The sequence below is a fragment of the Bombina bombina genome, chromosome 6 (assembly GCF_027579735.1).
Source record: "Bombina bombina isolate aBomBom1 chromosome 6, aBomBom1.pri, whole genome shotgun sequence".
NCBI classification, from domain to species: domain Eukaryota; kingdom Metazoa; phylum Chordata; class Amphibia; order Anura; family Bombinatoridae; genus Bombina; species Bombina bombina.
In genome coordinates this window covers 902,453,344-902,472,181 of record NC_069504.1, presented here as the reverse complement: position 1 = coordinate 902,472,181, position 18,838 = coordinate 902,453,344, and the positions used below count along the sequence as shown (strand labels likewise).

Here is an 18,838-nt window from a genome sequence, read left to right as displayed (position 1 = left end):
CCTGTGTTGGTTCAGCTCAACAGACTTTGTCTGCTCTCAGGGTGAGGGGGCTTTTACACCTGCGGAATGTCACACCTTCTGCTCCCCTCAGGTCACTTACTGACTTTGTCATATACTCCAGTTCCTTTTCTCATGTCATCAAACACTTTGTAGCCATTATTGTTACATCTTCTCCAGCCACTCTAAAGGCAGGGTTCCACGTTCCTCTCCTCCATTAGCAAAATCTAACAGGGTAGCAAAAAATGTTAGAATACCTGGCGGAAGATGATGTAACAATAATGGCTACAAAGTGTTTGATGACATGAGAAAGGGGACTGGAGTATATGACAAAGTCAGTAAGTGACCTGAGGGGAGCAAAAGGTGGGACATTCCATGGGTGTAAAATCCTCCCCCAACCTGAGAGCAGCTGAAGTCTGTTTAGCAGAACGTGCGCAGGTGCAGTTAGCCTGTATCAAGAAAAAAGAGAAATGCAGGGAGTAAACATCTCCTCTGTTAGATTTTGCTACCATTGGTAATGCGCATGAGTAAACTACGTAGGCTCATTCCATTTCCACAGATGTTAAAGGACCCTCTGTGGAATGTGCTGACATAGTTTGTGCATGCGCAGTATCCCTGTAGCAAAATCCAATGAGTGGCAAAAAAAAAAAAATTGCACACCGGCAATATCACTGATCTGTAAATATTCACAACTTCTGTCACAGCAAGAATACATGAACTTTAACATGGCAATGCTCAGTATGAAAATCCAGCACTTGTAAAGGTTAAAACAGAAGTCACAGAAGGAAAAAAAATGGAATGATGGGTCGGAAGCATTGTGGTGAAGTTGTGTCCGGCAGTGACTGTATCTGTCTTATAGATCTTTGTAAGGGTCAGGAGAGTAAATCAAAGCAGAATAATTAGACTTCTTTCTGGAGATTAGTTTACTTGTTTGCATCCATTTTAGGAAGCAGAGCAGCATACAAAAGGGGTTAATGGAGAAGGGAAAAGTAGGTTGTGTTTATGCAGTGATATACCACAATCTGCAAAATTAAATTTTAAAGAGATAGTAAATACCTTGTAATTACAAGATATTTTTGCTTTCTTGCTTTGCTTTAGAATAACATCAGCCAAGTCTAGACATTTTTTAAATCAATTAACATCTTGTTTTTTGCATTTCATTTTAAAGGGACATTAAACACTTTGAGACTGTAATATAAAATGATAAATCATATTAATAAATCTCTGCAATATACTTATTTATTTTGCCTCTTTTTCTGTAATTCCATTCTCAAATTGTGAGCTTTTCAGTTCCTGTTAGAAATAAAAGTGCAGAACACTGTTATACTCCACACAGTCATTGGCTGCACACTCTAGTGACCTATGTATAACTGTCCCTAATTGGCCACAGCAGAGAAGGTAACTAAAGTTACAAAATGGCAGCTCCCATTATTTTATACACAATAAAACTTTACACTTATTTCTCCAACATTGGTGTGTCCGGTCCACGGCGTCATCCATTACTTGTGGGAATATTCTCTTCCCCAACAGGAAATGGCAAAGAGCACAGCAAAAGCTGTCCATATAGCCCCTCCTCAGGCTCCGCCCCCCCAGTCATTCTCTTTGCCGCTCTGAACAAGTAGCATCTCCACGGAGATGGTGAAGAGTATGTGGTGTTTAGTTGTAGTTTTTATTCTTCTATCAAAAGTTTGATATTTTGAAATAGTACTGGTATGTACTATTTACTCTGAAACAGAAAGAGATGAAGAGTTCTGTTTAAAAGAGGAGTATGATTTTAGCAGCAGTAACTAAAATCAATTGCTGTTCCCACGCAGGACTGTTGAGCCCAGAGAACTTCAGTTGGGGGGAACAGTTTGCAGACTTTTCTGCTCAAGGTATGACTAGCCATTTTTCTAACAAGACTGTGTAATGCTGGAAGGCTGTCATTTTCCCTCATGGGGATCGGTAAGCCATTTTCTTAGACTAGAAAGAATAAAGGGCTTATTATGGGCTATTAACTGGTGGACACTCTTAAGGGCTAAATCGATTGTTTATTTAAGTTATTATTTAAAGTTTGAAGTGGATTTCACACTTTTTATTATTTGGGGAACGTTTTTATCGCCAGGCACTAGTTAAGACACCTTCCCAGTCAGGAAGGGCCTTTCACTGTAGTAGGCAGAGCCTCATTTTCACGCCATTATTGTGCAGTTTCTTTTGAGTGCAGTGCATGCAGCTGCATGTGAGAGGGTCTGGTATCCACTGAAAACGTTCCTAGAAGGCTTGAATTGGTATCGTAAACCCCCCTGGGATAGGTGAAGTCGCAACAAAGGCTGTGGCTGGGACTGTAGTGGGGTTAAATTGCAAACGACTCCGGTTTCCGCATTTTAAGGGTTAACAGCTTGAAAATTGGGGTGCAATACTTTGAATGCATTAAGACACTGTGGTGAAAATTTGGTAAAGATTGGATAATTCCTTCATAGTTTTTCACATATTCAGTAATAAAGTGTGCCCTGTTTAACATTTAAAGAGACAGTAACGGTTTTGTTTAAAAACGGTTTTTGTGCTTTATTAACCAGTTTAAGCCTGTTTAACATGTCTGTACCTTCAGATAGATCATGTTCTGTATTTATGGAGGCCAAGGTGGTTCCCCCTTCAAATGTATGTGATAATTGTGCCATGGCGTCCAAACAAAGTAAGGACAGTACTGTCACATTTAGTAAGGTTGCCCAGGGTGATTCCTCAGATGAAGGAAGTAGGGATAGTTCTGCATCTTCTCCTTCTGTGTCTATACCAGTTATGCCCGCGCAGGCGACCCCTAGTACTTCTAGCACGCCAATGCTTGTTACTATGCAACAATTGACGGCAGTAATGGATAACTCCATAGCTAATATTTTATCCAAAATGCCAGGATTTCAGAGAAAGCGCGATTGCTCAGTTTTAAACACTGTAGAGCAGGAGGGCGCTGATGATAATTTGTCTGTCATACCCTCACACCAGTCTGAAGTGGCAGTGAGGGAGGGTTTGTCAGATGGAGAAATTTCTGATACAGGAAGAATTTCTCAGCAGGCAGAACCTGATGTTGTGACATTTAAATTTAAATTAGAGCATCTCCGCGCATTACTTAAGGAGGTGCTATCTACTCTGGATGATTGTGACAATCTGGTCATCCCAGAAAAATTGTGCAAGATGGACAAGTTCCTAGAGGTCCCGGTGCACCCTGATGCCTTTCCGATACCTAAAAGGGTGGCGGACATAGTGAATAAGGAGTGGGAGAAGCCAGGCATACCTTTTGTCCCTCCTCCTATATTTAAGAAATTGTTCCCCATGGTCGACCCCAGGAAGGACACATGGCAAACAGTCCCTAAGGTCGAGGGGGCGGTTTCTACACTAGCCAAACGCACAACCATTCCCATTGAGGACAATTGTGCTTTCAAAGATCCTATGGATAAAAAATTGGAGGGTTTGCTTAAAAAGATTTTTGTACAGCAAGGTTACCTCCTGCAACCTATTTCGTGCATTATTCCTGTCACTACAGCGGCGTGGTTCTGGTTCGAGGAACTGGAAAAGTCGCTCAGTAGGGAGACTCCATATGAGGAGGTCATGGACAGAATTCACGCACTTAAGTTAGCTAATTCCTTTATGTTAGACGCTGCTTTGCAGTTAGCGAGATTAGCAGCGAAAAATTCAGGGTTTGCAATTGTGGCGCGTAGAGCGCTCTGGCTAAAGTCTTGGTCGGCGGATGTATCTTCCAAGACAAAATTGCTTAATATCCCTTTCAAAGGTAAGACCCTTTTTGGGCCAGAATTGAAAGAAATTATTTCAGACATCACTGGGGGAAAGGGCCATGCCCTCCCACAAGATAGGCCTTTCAAGGCTAAGAATAAGTCCAATTTTCGTTCCTTTCGCAATTTCAGGAACGGACCGGCTTCCAACTCTGCAGCCTCTAGACAAGAGGGAAACGCTTCCCAGACTAAACCAGCTTGGAAACCAATGCAAGGCTGGAACAAGGGTAAACAGGCCAAGAAGCCTGCTGCTGCTACCAAAACAGCATGAAGGGGTAGCCCCCGATCCGGGACCGGATCTAGTAGGGGGCAGACTCTCTCTCTTTGCTCAGGCTTGGGCAAGAGATGTTCAGGATCCCTGGGCACTAGAAATAGTCTCTCAGGGTTATCTTCTAGAATTCAAGGAACTACCCCCAAGGGGAAGGTTCCACATTTCTCACTTATCTTCAAACCAAATAAAGAGACAGGCATTCTTACATTGTGTAGAAGACCTGTTAAAGATGGGAGTGATACACCCAGTTCCAACTGTGGAACAAGGTCAGGGGTTTTACTCAAATCTGTTTGTAGTTCCCAAAAAAGAGGGAACTTTCAGACCAATTCTGGATTTAAAAATTCTAAACAAATTTCTCAGAGTTCCATTGTTCAAAATGGAAACCATTCGAACAATTTTACCTACAATCCAGGAGGGTCAATATATGACTACCGTGGATTTAAAGGATGTGTATCTACATATTCCTATCCACAAAGATCATCATCAGTTCCTAAGGTTCGCCTTTCTGGACAAACATTATCAGTTCGTGGCTTTCCCATTCGGACTAGCCACTGCTCCCAGAATTTTCACAAAGGTGCTCGGGTCCCTTCTAGCGGTTCTAAGACCAAGGGGCATTGCAGTGGCACCTTATCTGGACGACATTCTAATTCAAGCGTCGTCTCTTTCCAAGGCAAAGGCTCATACAGACATTGTTCTAGCCTTTCTCAGGTCTCACGGGTGGAAGGTGAACGTGGAAAAGAGTTCCCTGTCTCCGTCGACAAGAGTTCCCTTTTTGGGAACAATAATAGATTCTTTAGAAATGAAGATCTTCTTGACAGAAGTCAGAAAGGCAAAGCTTCTAAACGCTTGTCAAGTTCTTCTCTCTATTCTGCAGCCTTCCATAGCTCAGTGCATGGAAGTAGTAGGGTTGATGGTTGCAGCAATGGACATAGTTCCTTTTGCTCGAATTCATCTAAGACCATTACAACTGTGCATGCTCAAGCAGTGGAATGGGGACTATACAGACTTGTCTCCAAAGATTCAAGTAGACCAGATGACCAGAGACTCACTCTGTTGGTGGTTGTCCCAGGATCACCTGTCTCAGGGAATGAGTTTCCGCAGACCAGAGTGGGTCATTGTCACGACCGACGCCAGTCTATTAGGCTGGGGCGCGGTCTGGGATTCCCTGAAAGCTCAGGGTTTATGGTCTCGGGAAGAGTCTCTTCTCCCGATCAACATCCTGGAACTGAGAGCGATATTCAATGCTCTCCGGGCTTGGCCTCAACTAGCGAAGGCCGGATTCATAAGATTCCAGTCAGACAACATGACGACTGTAGCTTACATCAACCATCAGGGGGGAACAAGGAGTTCCTTGGTGATGAGAGAGGTATCCAAAATCATCAAATAGGCGGAGGATCACTCCTGCCACCTATCTGCAATCCACATCCCAGGAGTAGACAACTGGGAGGCGGATTATCTGAGTCGTCAGACTTTCCATCCGGGGGAGTGGGAACTCCACCCGGAGGTGTTTGCCCAGTTGACTCAATTATGGGGCATTCCAGACATGGATCTGATGGCGTCCCGTTAGAACTTCAAGGTTCCTTGCTACGGGTCCAGATCCAGGGATCCCAAGGCGACTCTAGTGGATGCATTAGTGGCGCCTTGGTCGTTCAACCTAGCTTATGCGTTTCCACCGTTCCCTCTCCTTCCCAGGCTTGTAGCCAGGATCAAACAGGAGAAGGCCTCAGTGATTCTGATAGCTCCTGCGTGGCCGAGCAGGACTTGGTATGCAGACCTGGTGAATATGTCATCGGCTCCACCATGGAAGCTACCTTTGAGACAGGATCTTCTAGTACAAGGTCCATTCGAATATCCAAATCTAGTTTCTCTGCAGCTGACTGCTTGGAAATTGAATGCTTGATTTTATCCAAGCGTGGGTTTTCAGATTCAGTGATAGATACTCTGGTCCAAGCCAGAAAACCTGTGACTAGAAAGATTTACCATAAAATATGGAAAAGATATATCTGTTGGTGTGAATCCAAGGGATTCTCCTGGAGTAAGATTAAAATTCCTAAGATCCTCTCCTTTCTCCAAGAAGGTTTGGATAAGGGATTGTCAGCTAGTTCTCTAAAAGGACAGATTTCTGCTTTATCTGTCTTTGTGAGGATTTATTATATGATTAATGAGAACCCAGTTGTATCTACTCCACTCAGTCTCACACCAAACCTAGGTTACCTTGTTAAACTAGGAACCTTATTTTGCTCATTGACTGAGGGTGACCTGTTTAGGTCAAAAGTAAATTACAACTAACTTTAGTCGCAGGAGATATACACAACAATGTGTTTAAAGTTTAATACTATGTATGTGCTAATACTCTCCAAATTAATATAATAGCTAATTGCTAGATAATAGATAATCTCTTTGAAGATATGTGAAATATTATCAAACTTTATGTAATTGAAGCTCTGTTAGTATCTTTTCATATGAAATGTAGCATATCACTCGGATACAAGACTTGAATGTTTAGGGTAGCATAGTTCATATGCAAACTTATATATATAAACAGCAGGATTGTTATAGCATTATATTGTATGCAGAAATAACCAGGTTATATGCAGAAAATGTTGAGCAAGCAAACTTTCCAGTAGTAACGTATATGTAGAAGATTGGTTTGTTAGTTTAAACAGTCTTTGGTATAATATGATATTAGCGTTACTACGGCAATAACTTTATGTAAAGTACGATACCCGTAACTTCATGACCAGCGTGTACTTGTGGAGTCTTTGCTAGCTGGTGAATGAGTTGTCCTGAGAAGCAGAGTTGAATCCGACAAGAGAGAGGAGCTGCGACACTGACTCCCGGAGTGCTGATGACGTCAGACGCCGAACTACTGCAGACACGCTGTATATCAGTTAGCGTTGTTGAACAAGGAATGGTGTCCTGTAATTGAAAAGAACTTTGCAGATTGAAGGTTAGCAAACACTTGATGAAATAGAGAGAGCTTCTTGTAGGTTTGTTCACTCCTCATGCGAATCAAATTACCAAGCACAGTTGAATTAGAGAGGAGGGCTTATAAAGGCATAACGGTCATGTGATATTATGTTTAAAGGGACAGTCAAACGTGGAAATGATGAAGTATAGAGAGAGAGAATTACTTTGATATGACAGTCTTGTTACACAAACGACTGGCAGCTGTGCCAGATGTACAAGCTTTTGTACAGGCTTTGGTCAGAATCAAGCCTGTTTACAGACCCTTGACTCCTCCTTGGAGTCTAAATTTAGTTCTTTCAGTTCTTTAAGGGGTTCCGTTTGAACCCTTACATTCCATAGATATCAAGTTACTATCTTGGAAAGTTCTGTTTTTGGTTGCTATTTCTTCTGCAAGAAGAGTTTCGGAATTATCTGCTTTGCAGTGTAATACACCCTATCTGGTGTTCCATTCAGATAAGGTCGTTTTGCGTACTAAGCCTGGTTTTCTTCCGAAGGTTGTTTCGAACAGGAATATTAACCAGGAAATAGTTGTTCCTTCTCTGTGTCTGAATCCAGTTTCAAAGAAGGAACGTTTGTTACACAATTTAGATGTAGTTCGTGCTTTAAAGTTCTATTTAGAAGCAACTAAGGATTTTAGACAAACCTCATCTTTGTTTGTCGTTTACTCTGGTAAGAGGAGAGGACAAAAAGCTACGGCTACCTCTCTTTCTTTCTGGCTGAAAAGCATTATCCGATTGGCTTATGAGACTGCCGGATGGCAGCCTCCTGAACGAGTCACAGCTCACTCCACTAGAGCTGTGGCTTCCACATGGGCCTCCAAGAACGAGGCTTCTGTTGATCAGATATGTAAGGCAGCGACTTGGTCTTCTCTGCACACTTTTGCCAAATTTTACAAATTTGATACTTTTGCTTCTTCGGAGGCTGTTTTTGGGAGAAAGGTTTTGCAAGCCGTGGTGCCTTCTGTTTAGGTAACCTGATTTGCTCCCTCCCTTCATCCGTGTCCTAAAGCTTTGGTATTGGTTCCCACAAGTAATGGATGACGCCGTGGACCGGACACACCAATGTTGGAGAAAACAGAATTTATGCTTACCTGATAAATTACTTTCTCCAACGGTGTGTCCGGTCCACGGCCCGCCCTGGTTTTTTAATCAGGTTTGAAAAATTTCTTTCTCTATATACTACAGTCACTACGGCACCCTATAGTTTCTCCTTTTTTCTCCTAACCGTCGGTCGAATGACTGGGGGGGCGGAGCCTGAGGGGGGGCTATATGGACAGCTTTTGCTGTGCTCTTTGCCATTTCCTGTTGGGGAAGAGAATATTCCCACAAGTAATGGATGACGCCGTGGACCGGACACACCGTTGGAGAAAGTAATTTATCAGGTAAGCATAAATTCTGTTTTTGTCAATATTTAAACGGCTAATGAAACTTTAAACAAATACACCTACATGTTATTCTCAGACTAATCTTTTCTTTGAATGCATCATTCTATCTAGCATTAATTTAATGTTTAATGTCCCTTTAATAGCCAAACTGTTCCCACCCACCATTTGCCTTATTTGAAGGAGCCAAGCCGGGCTTGAATCTGCATACATCAAGGCTAGCTTCAGTCCTAATGTATAAAATGCATTCCTTTTGTTATCCGTTAAAGATGATTAGGGATAGATATGTAGCAGGCGTATAACCTTAAGAAGTGCATTTCAAATTCGGAGAAATAGAAAATCCACAATTTTTAGAACTTAATTACATGAAAAGGCAGGGAAATAAATAATGAAAATATATAGTAATTCCATTATGTGTAACTAAACATTTCATAAAATTCTCAAGGTTTTTACAGTCCTTTCTAAAGGGACATTGTACTCTGTAATCCATAGAAAAGAGCAACATCTAAACTGTAAAAGTAAGCACCTTTCATTTTAAATTTTAAATAATACAGCTTTACAGTTATATTTCCTACTAATGCTCTTTAGTCAATTACTTCTAATGCTAATTAGCTGAAAGGTACTTTGTGTTAATGCGTATTGATTGATAATTACTTCCTGCTTGCACTTTTTGTCTTATAAACACTTCCTGCTAATGCTCATTGGCTGAAAGTTACTTCATGTCAATACTTATTGGTTGATTAAGTACTTCCTGCAATGCAGAACTGATACTGGTGTTTTAATTTAAACAGCTTTCACTTAAGGCAATAAAAATGTCAGCATTAATGTATAGTGTATATCATTTGACACTATCTGATTTATTGGCCATACCAATGTTTTACTTCAGTTAGCATAGAACAAAAGCATTAAAGGGACACTGTACCCAAATTTTTTCTTTTGTTATTCAGAAAGAGCATGCAATTTTAAGCAACTTTCTAATTTACTCCTATTATCAATTTTTCTTCGTTCTCTTGCTATCATTATTTGAAAAAGAAGGCATCTAAACTTTTTTTTGGTTTCAGTACTCTGGACAGCACTTTTTTATTGGTGGATGGATTTATCCACCCATCAGCAAGGACAACCCAGGTTGTTCACCAAAAATGGGCCGGCATCTAAACTTACATTCTTGCATTTCAAATAAAGATACCAAGAGAATGAAGAAAATTTGATAATAGGAGTAAATTAGAAAGTTGCTTAAAATTTCATGCTCAATCTGAATCACGAAAGAAAAATTTTGGGTACAGTGTCCCTTTAAGGCCTCCATGGTTAAAATTCTTAGAACCAATGTTGTCTAGATATTTATATGTAAACCAATTATAGGCTGCAAATGTAATCTCCCACATACACATCTATGCCTTTGTTACCTGTTATTTACTTACAGATGTGAAGCCATCAAACATCCTGGTGAACTCTCGAGGGGAGATCAAGCTCTGCGACTTTGGGGTCAGCGGTCAGCTCATCGACTCCATGGCTAATTCCTTTGTGGGGACCAGATCTTACATGTCTGTGAGTGATACATAGTGAAGACTCGCTCTCCACATTTATTTCTTAAAGCGTACTTACTTTGTACTACATTGTAATTGCTAGTTTGGGCATTGACAGATTGCATCTGTGTATTATGTTATTTTCCACAGCTTGGTGCTTTGTGTGCCCAGTCTGTATCACGTGTACACACATAACGTGTCACACAGCAGATGGCATACATCCTCCCACGCTGTGTAAAGCAGTGCGTGTGTGTGTAATAACAGGTCTCTAATACTCTTGATAATAGAAACTGGCACTTCCCTTTTATCATTTAAGAGAGTGTCCTACTCAGCAGATTATCTAAATATTTAACACTTTGCTGCTGGAAATATCTAAAACTTAAGTAATCAGTATCAGAACCCAACAATAAAATAGCATGTGAAGATCAGGCAACCTCACAGTGGCTTGTATGGACCAGCGAGGGCTACGTGAGTTGTCCTTTCCGAGTGCACTTGTTTCTGTCTTTGTTTACTTAAAAGGACACACAGCTATAAAAACATTCTGTAACCATAGTACTGAGGTTATTCCCCACCTCTCTCTAGTCATGGGTGCCGCCATGTTGAAATCTGTCTTTCACTACATTCTAGTGCTGACCTGTCTGCACATGTGCAGTAGCTCTCAGATACCTGTAGTGTAACCTAGGTCTCCTAATGGCAGCAGAGGTGCATGAAATGTATTTAGTGTTGCTTTGGAAGCACCAGTGAAAAGCAACATTTAAGTAACTTCTTATAGTTTTTTTTTAGGGTGTGGTGTTTAAAAGGACACTAAACACTAAATACATTTCATGCACCTTCCTCTAATTATGGATGCCACCATGTTGGAATTTAGTTGACACTGCAGGTATCTGAAGTATAGTTGCTGCACATTTGCAAACACATCAGCACTGGAATGCAATAAAAGGTACATTTTAACATGACAGCACTCATGACTAGCAGGAGGTAGGGAATAACCTCAATACTATGTTTGTAAATTAAGGGACACCCCAGTATGTTGTTGGTGTACAACCTTAGCCTATAGCAGATGCTTATATATTTGTTTTCTTTCATGAATCCATGAACATCCAGTTTTAAGAAAATTGACTATTTACTTCTATTATCAAGTTAAAGGGACGGTCTACACCAGAATTTTTATTGTTTTAAAAGATAGATAATCCCTTTATTACCCATTCCCTAGTTTTGCATAACCAGCACAGTTATATTAATATACTTTTTTTTATCTCTGTGATTATCATGTATCTAAGCCTCTGCAAACTGCCCCCTTATTTCACTTCTTTTGACAGACGTGCATTTTAGCCAATCAGTGCTGGCTCCCTGGAACTTCACGTGCATGAGCACAGTGTTATCTATGTGACACACATGAACTAACACCCTCTAGTGGTGAAAAACTATCAAAATGCTCGGAGAGAAGAGGCGGCCTTCAAGGGCTTAGAAATTAGCATATGAACCTCCTAGGTTTAGCTTTCAACTAAGAATACCAAGAGAACAAAGCAAAATTGGTGATAAAAGTAAATTGGAAAGGTGTTTAAAATTACATGCCCTATCTGAATCATGAAAGTTTATTTGGGATTAGACTGTCCCTTTAACTTTGTTTGCACGGTACTCTTTGTTAAAGGTACATTGTACACTAGATTTTTCTTTGCATAAATGTTTTGTAGATGATCCATTTATATAGCCCATCCTGGTGGTGTTTTTGTAAAAATGTGCAGTTTTGTTTATTTATAAATAACATTGTGCTGATTTTCAGACTCCTAACCAAGCCCCAGAGTTTTAGATGTATACTGATGTATGCAGACTTTAGATTGCTTCTGTTTGTATAATGGGTCTTTTCATATGTTGGGGAGGGGGGGAGGTTCTGCTCTTTACCCCTTTCAGTGGGTGCCCCAGCTTAACCTAATCAGCAGTGCTAAATAGGGAGATTCTGGATTTTTATATCAGTATCTGTGCATATTATTCTTTATAATTGTGTCTATTACATGCAGTTATATGAAAATTGGTGTATACTGTCCCTTTAAAGAGAATACCTAGGTAGATAGTGTGTACAAGTCTGGATAACTACTGTATATGGCATTAGTTTTGAAAGAATGCTTTCAAGCACTGGATAACAGTAGTCTGTACAATGTATAAGATTGTTGAAAGCATTCTTGCAAAACTGTTCCCATATAGTGCTCTAGTCACATGCACGCTCCTGAGCCTACCTACCTGCGTTTCACACAAAGGATACAGAGAGAATTAGGTACATTTAATAATAGACGTATAGTGGAAACTTTTTTTAATACATTTGCATGCTCCATCTTAATTAACAGAGAAAAAATGTGGTTTCATGTCTGGTAACTTACCAGTCAGCTCCCTGGTAAACACTGAGAACAGCAACAGAAAAAAATGCTAACACTTTCTTAGTGGTAGTAATTGCTACACAGTAAGATGCACAACGGCATCATATGTTTAACCTTTTGATGTGCTTTTTTTTTATTTAGCCAGTTTGACCATAACTAAATAAATTTAAAGAAGCATGAAACTTTAATTGTTTCTTTCATTATTCAAATAGAGAATGCAATTTAAACAACTTTCAAATTTTCATCTATTATCTAATTTGTTTCATTCTCTTGGTATTCTTTACTGAAGAAACAGCAATGCACATAGGTGAGCCAATAACATGAGGCAGATATGTGCAGCCACCATTGGCAGATCCTGAGCCTACCTAGGTATGCCTTTCAACAATGGATACCAAAGAAACAAATTAGATAATAAAAGTAAATTGGAAAGATATTTAAACTTGCATACTCTTTCTAAATCATGTCCCTTTAATTTCTAATGCATTGCAAAGTCTTGAAAAAGTATGCTAGGGTTGTATAGCTCCTCTGTACATTTAACTCTCATGTCCCGTTAAAGGAACATGTTCAAAATTAATTGGTTTACCAGGTGTTTAATATTAAAGGTTTTTAGTTGTTGCTACTAAAATAGTTTTTTTTTTCTCTTTGAAACTACCATCCATAAAGAACATATCCGTACCTATGTATTGGCTTTTGTGCATGGATAGATAACTTAAAAATTAAAATCTCAAAAACAACTAAAATAGATACATGGTAATATGACATCATTACCTGATGTTACCATTAGACCAATCAGGAGCTGGATGGATTACTTATAAATACTCCTCCCTGGCTACTTTTTTTTTGCGCATTCACAAGATGAGGGCATTGGGGAGGGAGTTGAATGGGACCTCTTTGTGAACCCTAAAGCCAAGACAGTTGAGGATGAACATAAATAGGATGTACAAATGTATAACATTTTTCTTTTATCATTATTTTTATGTGTAGCTGGTCCAGGGGACATAGGGCCTGAGGATCTAAACCTCTTTGCTCCGACTTCTCATCTGTACTGCAAGGTCACTAGAAAGGCAAATGTTAGTGAAAATGGGGTATGACTATATATGCTGATTATATTTATTTTTGTAGACCCACACCAATATGTAGTGCTCTAGGTAGGGACTGGTTGTAGCCTAGACGCACCCTGCAGTGCAGTGTTTCCTCCATTTGGTACGTTATGCGGCATAATCCTACGATATTAGTCACCCTTTGCATTCTATGGTAGGTTAATTTTATTGTGCCCTCCTATGAATGCTCATGCAGTTAAGGAAGGACACACAGTCCTCCTCTTTTTTATATATATATATATATATATATATATATATATATATATATATATATATATATATATATATATTTATTTATTTTTTTTTATTTTTTTTTTATAGTATATTTTGCATTGCCTGTCACATTTAATCATTTCATGTCCACATATCACTTAGGAAGTTCTGAATGCTCAAGACTAAAGTGTTTATCTGGTAAAAAACAATATATATCATTTACAGAACATTCATTTTTTAAGAATACTATATTGAATTTTGAGTTTTCATTATTTATATAGAATTTATAACTTTTTTTTTAATTTATTTTTTTAATGTGATGGTAAACTTTGTCATGTGCAAGCTGATACTACGTTCTTTTTTTATTGCAATGTTCATTCATCTACACTTGGTAATCTTATGCCATAGCAAAGATATATATTAATATCAGTTCCTTTTCCTACCACATCACCGACCGCCTCTCTGTTGATTGTTTTTTTTTTCTAAATATGGCATCCAGTCATATCTTGTGCTGTAGGCTTGCACCGTGACAAAGTTTACCATCACAAAACTGTTATGGATTATTTCACATTGACAAAATACACATTTCAGGAAATAAGCAACCAATATAGCTGTAATTCAGACTTTGCTTTTATATGTATAGGATCATTAAATACAGCAGAATTGCATAACCAACAAATACATAATTAAAAGATCAAAAAATAACTTGGTTTGAATTTCATATTAGTAGATTGTTTCCTGACAAATTCCAAAGTTAATTTTCCTTTCCCTGCGTCATGTGACAGGTATCCGCCAATCGCAAAATGCATATATGTGTGTATATATACTTTGAATTCTTGCACATGCTAAGTAGGAACTGGTGCCTCAGAAAGTGTGCAGAGATTACGTGCAATTTGATAATAGAAGTGAATTGGAAAGTTATTCAAATTGCATGTTCTTTCTGAATCATGAAAATGTATAAGGACATGAAACCCCATTTTTTTTCTTTTATGATTCAGATAGAGCATGCAATTTTAAACAATTTTCTAATTTACTTCTATTATCAAATTTTATTGGTTCTCTTTGTATCTTTTGTTAAAAAAAGCAGAACACTAGATGGTGGCACTCTATTCTGCCATGTAATGTTAAAGACACCTACCTCCTCTTCAACAAACAATACCATGGGAACAAACAAATTTAATAATAGAAATAAATTGGATTTTTTTTTTATGTATGCTCTGTCTGGATCACAAAATATTTTTTTAGGGTTTAACTTTAGTGTTCCTTTAATGTTCAATTGAATAAGTTGCTGCATCTCCTGAATGCTTCTTATGTTTTACTGTGTTCCAGCCAGAGAGGCTGCAGGGCACACACTATTCTGTGCAGTCTGATATCTGGAGCATGGGCTTGTCGCTGGTAGAGATGGCCATTGGCCGATATCCTATCCCCCCTCCTGATGCCAAGGAGCTGGAATCAATCTTCGGCTGTTCTGTGGAAGGAGATACCACATCAGCTGAACTGTCTCCTCACCCACGGCCACCAGGGCGTCCCCTCAGCTGTGAGTGCCACCCAGATTGGGAGGATTGCATGTTTCATGATCATTTTCTACCTACCTGTGCCAGCTGGTTATGTGATTGTGGGTGTAATAAATGTTGGTCTTTATAATTTGTCTTTGAACAGTTAGTCATTAAAGGGACAGTAAACTTTTATTTCCTGGCAGAGGGATAGCTCTCAATTTCAGGGGGTAAGCAGCAATAAAGTAACTAATTAAACAATGCTAGGCCTTAAAAATAAAAAAATGCAAATTTTAAAAGAAAAAAAAAGTTCACTGCCCCCTCAAGGGATAACATTATTACTGTGCTTTTAAATAATATAATAAATATTGTAAAAGTAATAAATAACATCGTCTTGTGTTCTATTAAATTAATTATCTCTATATCTCTTCTCTCTCTCTCTCTCTCTCTCTCTCTCTCTCTCTCTCTCTCTCTCTCTCATAGCTCCTTCTCTTCTGCTCTCTTAGGAAATATCAGTTGACATAAAAGCTAAACAAAAAACACAAACCCTTGACAGTGTTAAACGTAAATAGGAAGAATACTTGCATGCTCACATGAATACGCAATATATTTTTGTGCACTTTCTAATTTTAACTCTGTTGTTCCAGCTTATGGCCCAGACAGCCGACCACCCATGGCCATTTTTGAGTTGCTGGACTATATTGTAAATGAGGTAAAATAAACTCTTACATATTATACACATTCCACCATATCTAGTCATGTGACATGCACCATAAATGTAAACATATTCTGTAATGCCATGATTGTCCTCCCTACATCTTGCTTATCTCATGTCACTTTCCTCATATAGTGTTGCACACTCCTGAATGACTAAAGCATCACATGCACATTTACCATGCACATATTAATAACTACTCACATTGTGCACTCTGTTTTGCTTTTCACAGCCTCCTCCTAAGTTGCCCAGTGGAGTATTCGGAGCAGAGTTCCAGGATTTTGTGAATAAGTGGTAAGCATGTTATTCAATAACTTTTTATGAGACTGTGTGTGGTATAAACTTTTTATTTCCAGCAGCAGAAGAGTTAATTTAATAAGGACAATCAGCAAAACAAAATCCTATGCTTAAAACACTTAGCAAACGTTAGGCGACAAAAGTTTAAAAATCACTGTCCCTTAATAATTAGTGTCATTATTTTAAGTGTTGTATTATTTAAAATGTAATATTGGTGGTGTGGTTATGATGTTTCAGTCCTAAATCGGGAAGAATATTTCACTGGTTTTAATGTACAACCGGGACCCACGAACAATAGCGATTTCCATAGAGACCCTTTGTTTATCACTCAGTTCAACTGCAATCACAACTTAATTAGAGAGATTGTCACTAGACATTGGAAAATTTTACTCAAGGACCCCATTTTGAAAAAAACTTTGAATGACACACCTAGAGTAGTGTACAGAAGAGCTCCGACCCTTAAAACAATGTTGGCCCCGAGTAAGATTGTAAAACATAGACGGTCTTTTTTTGGTGTTAACAGTAATAATAGTTTGCGACATGGGTCATTTAAATGCAGACGATCCCGTTGCAAGATGTGTAATTTTATTGGTGATCAGCGGAAGACTTTCAGCTCTAGTGTCACTAATAAGTCTTACACTATAATTGGCCATGCCTCTTGCGCTTCCATTTACGTGGTATATCTTCTCACCTGTGTCTGTGGGGCCCAATATGTTGGGCGTACCTGTAGACATCTCAGCACTAGATGGTCTGAACACTATCGGAATATGAAGAATAACTTCAGACTCCATAGTGTTTCAAGACACTGCAATGATGTACACAAGGGAGATCTCAACTGCTACTCTGTGGTTCCTATTGAATTTATCCCTAAATCCCATTTATACAACCGATTCTTTAGGCTCAGACAGAGGGAGACTTATTGGATCCATGTGCTGAAAAGCATGCATCCAGACGGTCTCAATTTATGGCGGCCTTTTCTTAGAGGCTGTTTCCTGATGTCCCCCTGCCTGAGCCTTTTTTACTTTATTTTTGCCCAACTGTTTGCATTATGACAGAATTATCTGCCAGATTGGGTTTAACATTAATATCTGATTTTAGGTTTAACATTAATATTTTTGATCTCAACATAAGACGATCCTCATTCCATATACTTTGACACCTATCTGTCATTATATATGGTCCTTGCATTTAACTTATTATGTGTTGTCACTACCACTGTTGTTAAATGTCTAATTTTATCATTTATCGTCAAGTTTGTTATTTATGAAATATTATTTTCTCAAGTATATATTCATATTTTATATTTATATACTGTATTGGTTTAGACCACTGTAGTTTATTGATAATGATTTTTGTATCGGCAATGCTATCAGGCATTTATTATCACAGGGCTATATATTTTCTCGCTATGTGCGATCAATTTGGCTGGTGTTGGACCTGCACGCTTCATCCTTGCATCTCCTTTTTATATATATCTAATAGCCAATAACATATATTTTTGCCTGTTTGACTTGCGAGTGCTGACGTGAGGAGTGCAGATACAAACTAGCTTGATATGTTCATAAGGTTTTAGCCATATTTATATTTATATATGTTTAATTGCGCATGACTCTCACTTACAAATCCAATACATAGCTAAGAATCTTCTACTATATATATTTTCATTTATTGTTTTGGGTTTTTTACAACTTTGATTATACGAACTATAAATGAACTGTATGTGATCGCGGACTTTGTTTTAGATGTTGTAGCAATTTTTAACAGTTTAATCATTGTATAAGTAATATATGATTACTATGTATGTATACTATGTATGTATATTACAGTCGGTTCCGTTTCCACATTCATCATCCCTCACTCATTATTGAGCAGGTGCTATTTTCACTACAGGTGTCAATCTTAATTTTTGATTGGCCTCATGATGGGTGTGGACGCAGACCGGTCTGTGATTGGACGATCTTTATGTCAAATAGAGCGGGGTGTTCAAGTGTAATATCAGCCTGATGAAACGACCGGAAGGTCGAGAAACGCGTTGCTGTTTCCATTCTATTTTTAACATATGTTTTAACAGTGATTTTAAATAAATCTGTTTCCATGATATCCCCGCTCTTGGTATATTGCTTTACGGTTGGTCTGGCCATCTGCCTCTCTAACTAGGAGCTCACAGTGATTGGTTGTATCACAGACTTTCTGTCTCCCTGACGCTCCTACCATTTGTCGCTGTGGATTGGTCTCTGGAGTTCCGGTAACCTACTCCTATTGGTTTGTCTGGCGGGCGACTAAGGTTCCGTCCTGCTCAGTGAGGCATACGTTTATGCCATAACTCTTGTGAGTACCCTGTCATTCAGTGTGTGCTATCCTCTGTATCTCTGATGCTGCACAACGATACTGTCCCATAAGGCGCCTCTCTTTTTTCTGCTTCTACAGATTTATACAGTCCTAAATCTAAATTTCTAATTCTTCAGTTATATGCAATACAACCAAATAATTAGGCAATGGTTTATTATATAACTAAATAATTGTGTGAAAGAATCAGGTCTAGTCTGCCCATACAAAAGCCCCTATGCAAACATTAGTTTTGAAGCATATTATACTGTATATATACCCATAGTAAAAGTCTGGCATTCCTCTGAAAGCACCAGTAGCACCTCTGCCCTCCAAATATGTGCTTCTGTGAGTTATTACCGTATAGGCTATGGATACATTGCAGACATGCTCCCAGCCAATCCAGAGCTGATACGGCAG

At 38.9% G+C, this 18,838-nt stretch overlaps 1 protein-coding gene across 1 annotated transcript in view; it reads left to right on the top strand.

Annotated features, from left to right (window-relative positions):
• MAP2K1 (mitogen-activated protein kinase kinase 1) overlaps positions 1-18,838 on the top strand; it is a 127,090-nt gene that overhangs the window by 87,644 nt on the left and 20,608 nt on the right. Inside the window, exons 6-9 of the mRNA XM_053718527.1 lie at positions 9,801-9,925; positions 14,918-15,125; positions 15,729-15,793; positions 16,029-16,090. Coding sequence (XP_053574502.1) covers positions 9,801-9,925; positions 14,918-15,125; positions 15,729-15,793; positions 16,029-16,090 — 460 coding nt within the window. The remainder of the gene's footprint in view (positions 1-9,800; positions 9,926-14,917; positions 15,126-15,728; positions 15,794-16,028; positions 16,091-18,838) is intronic.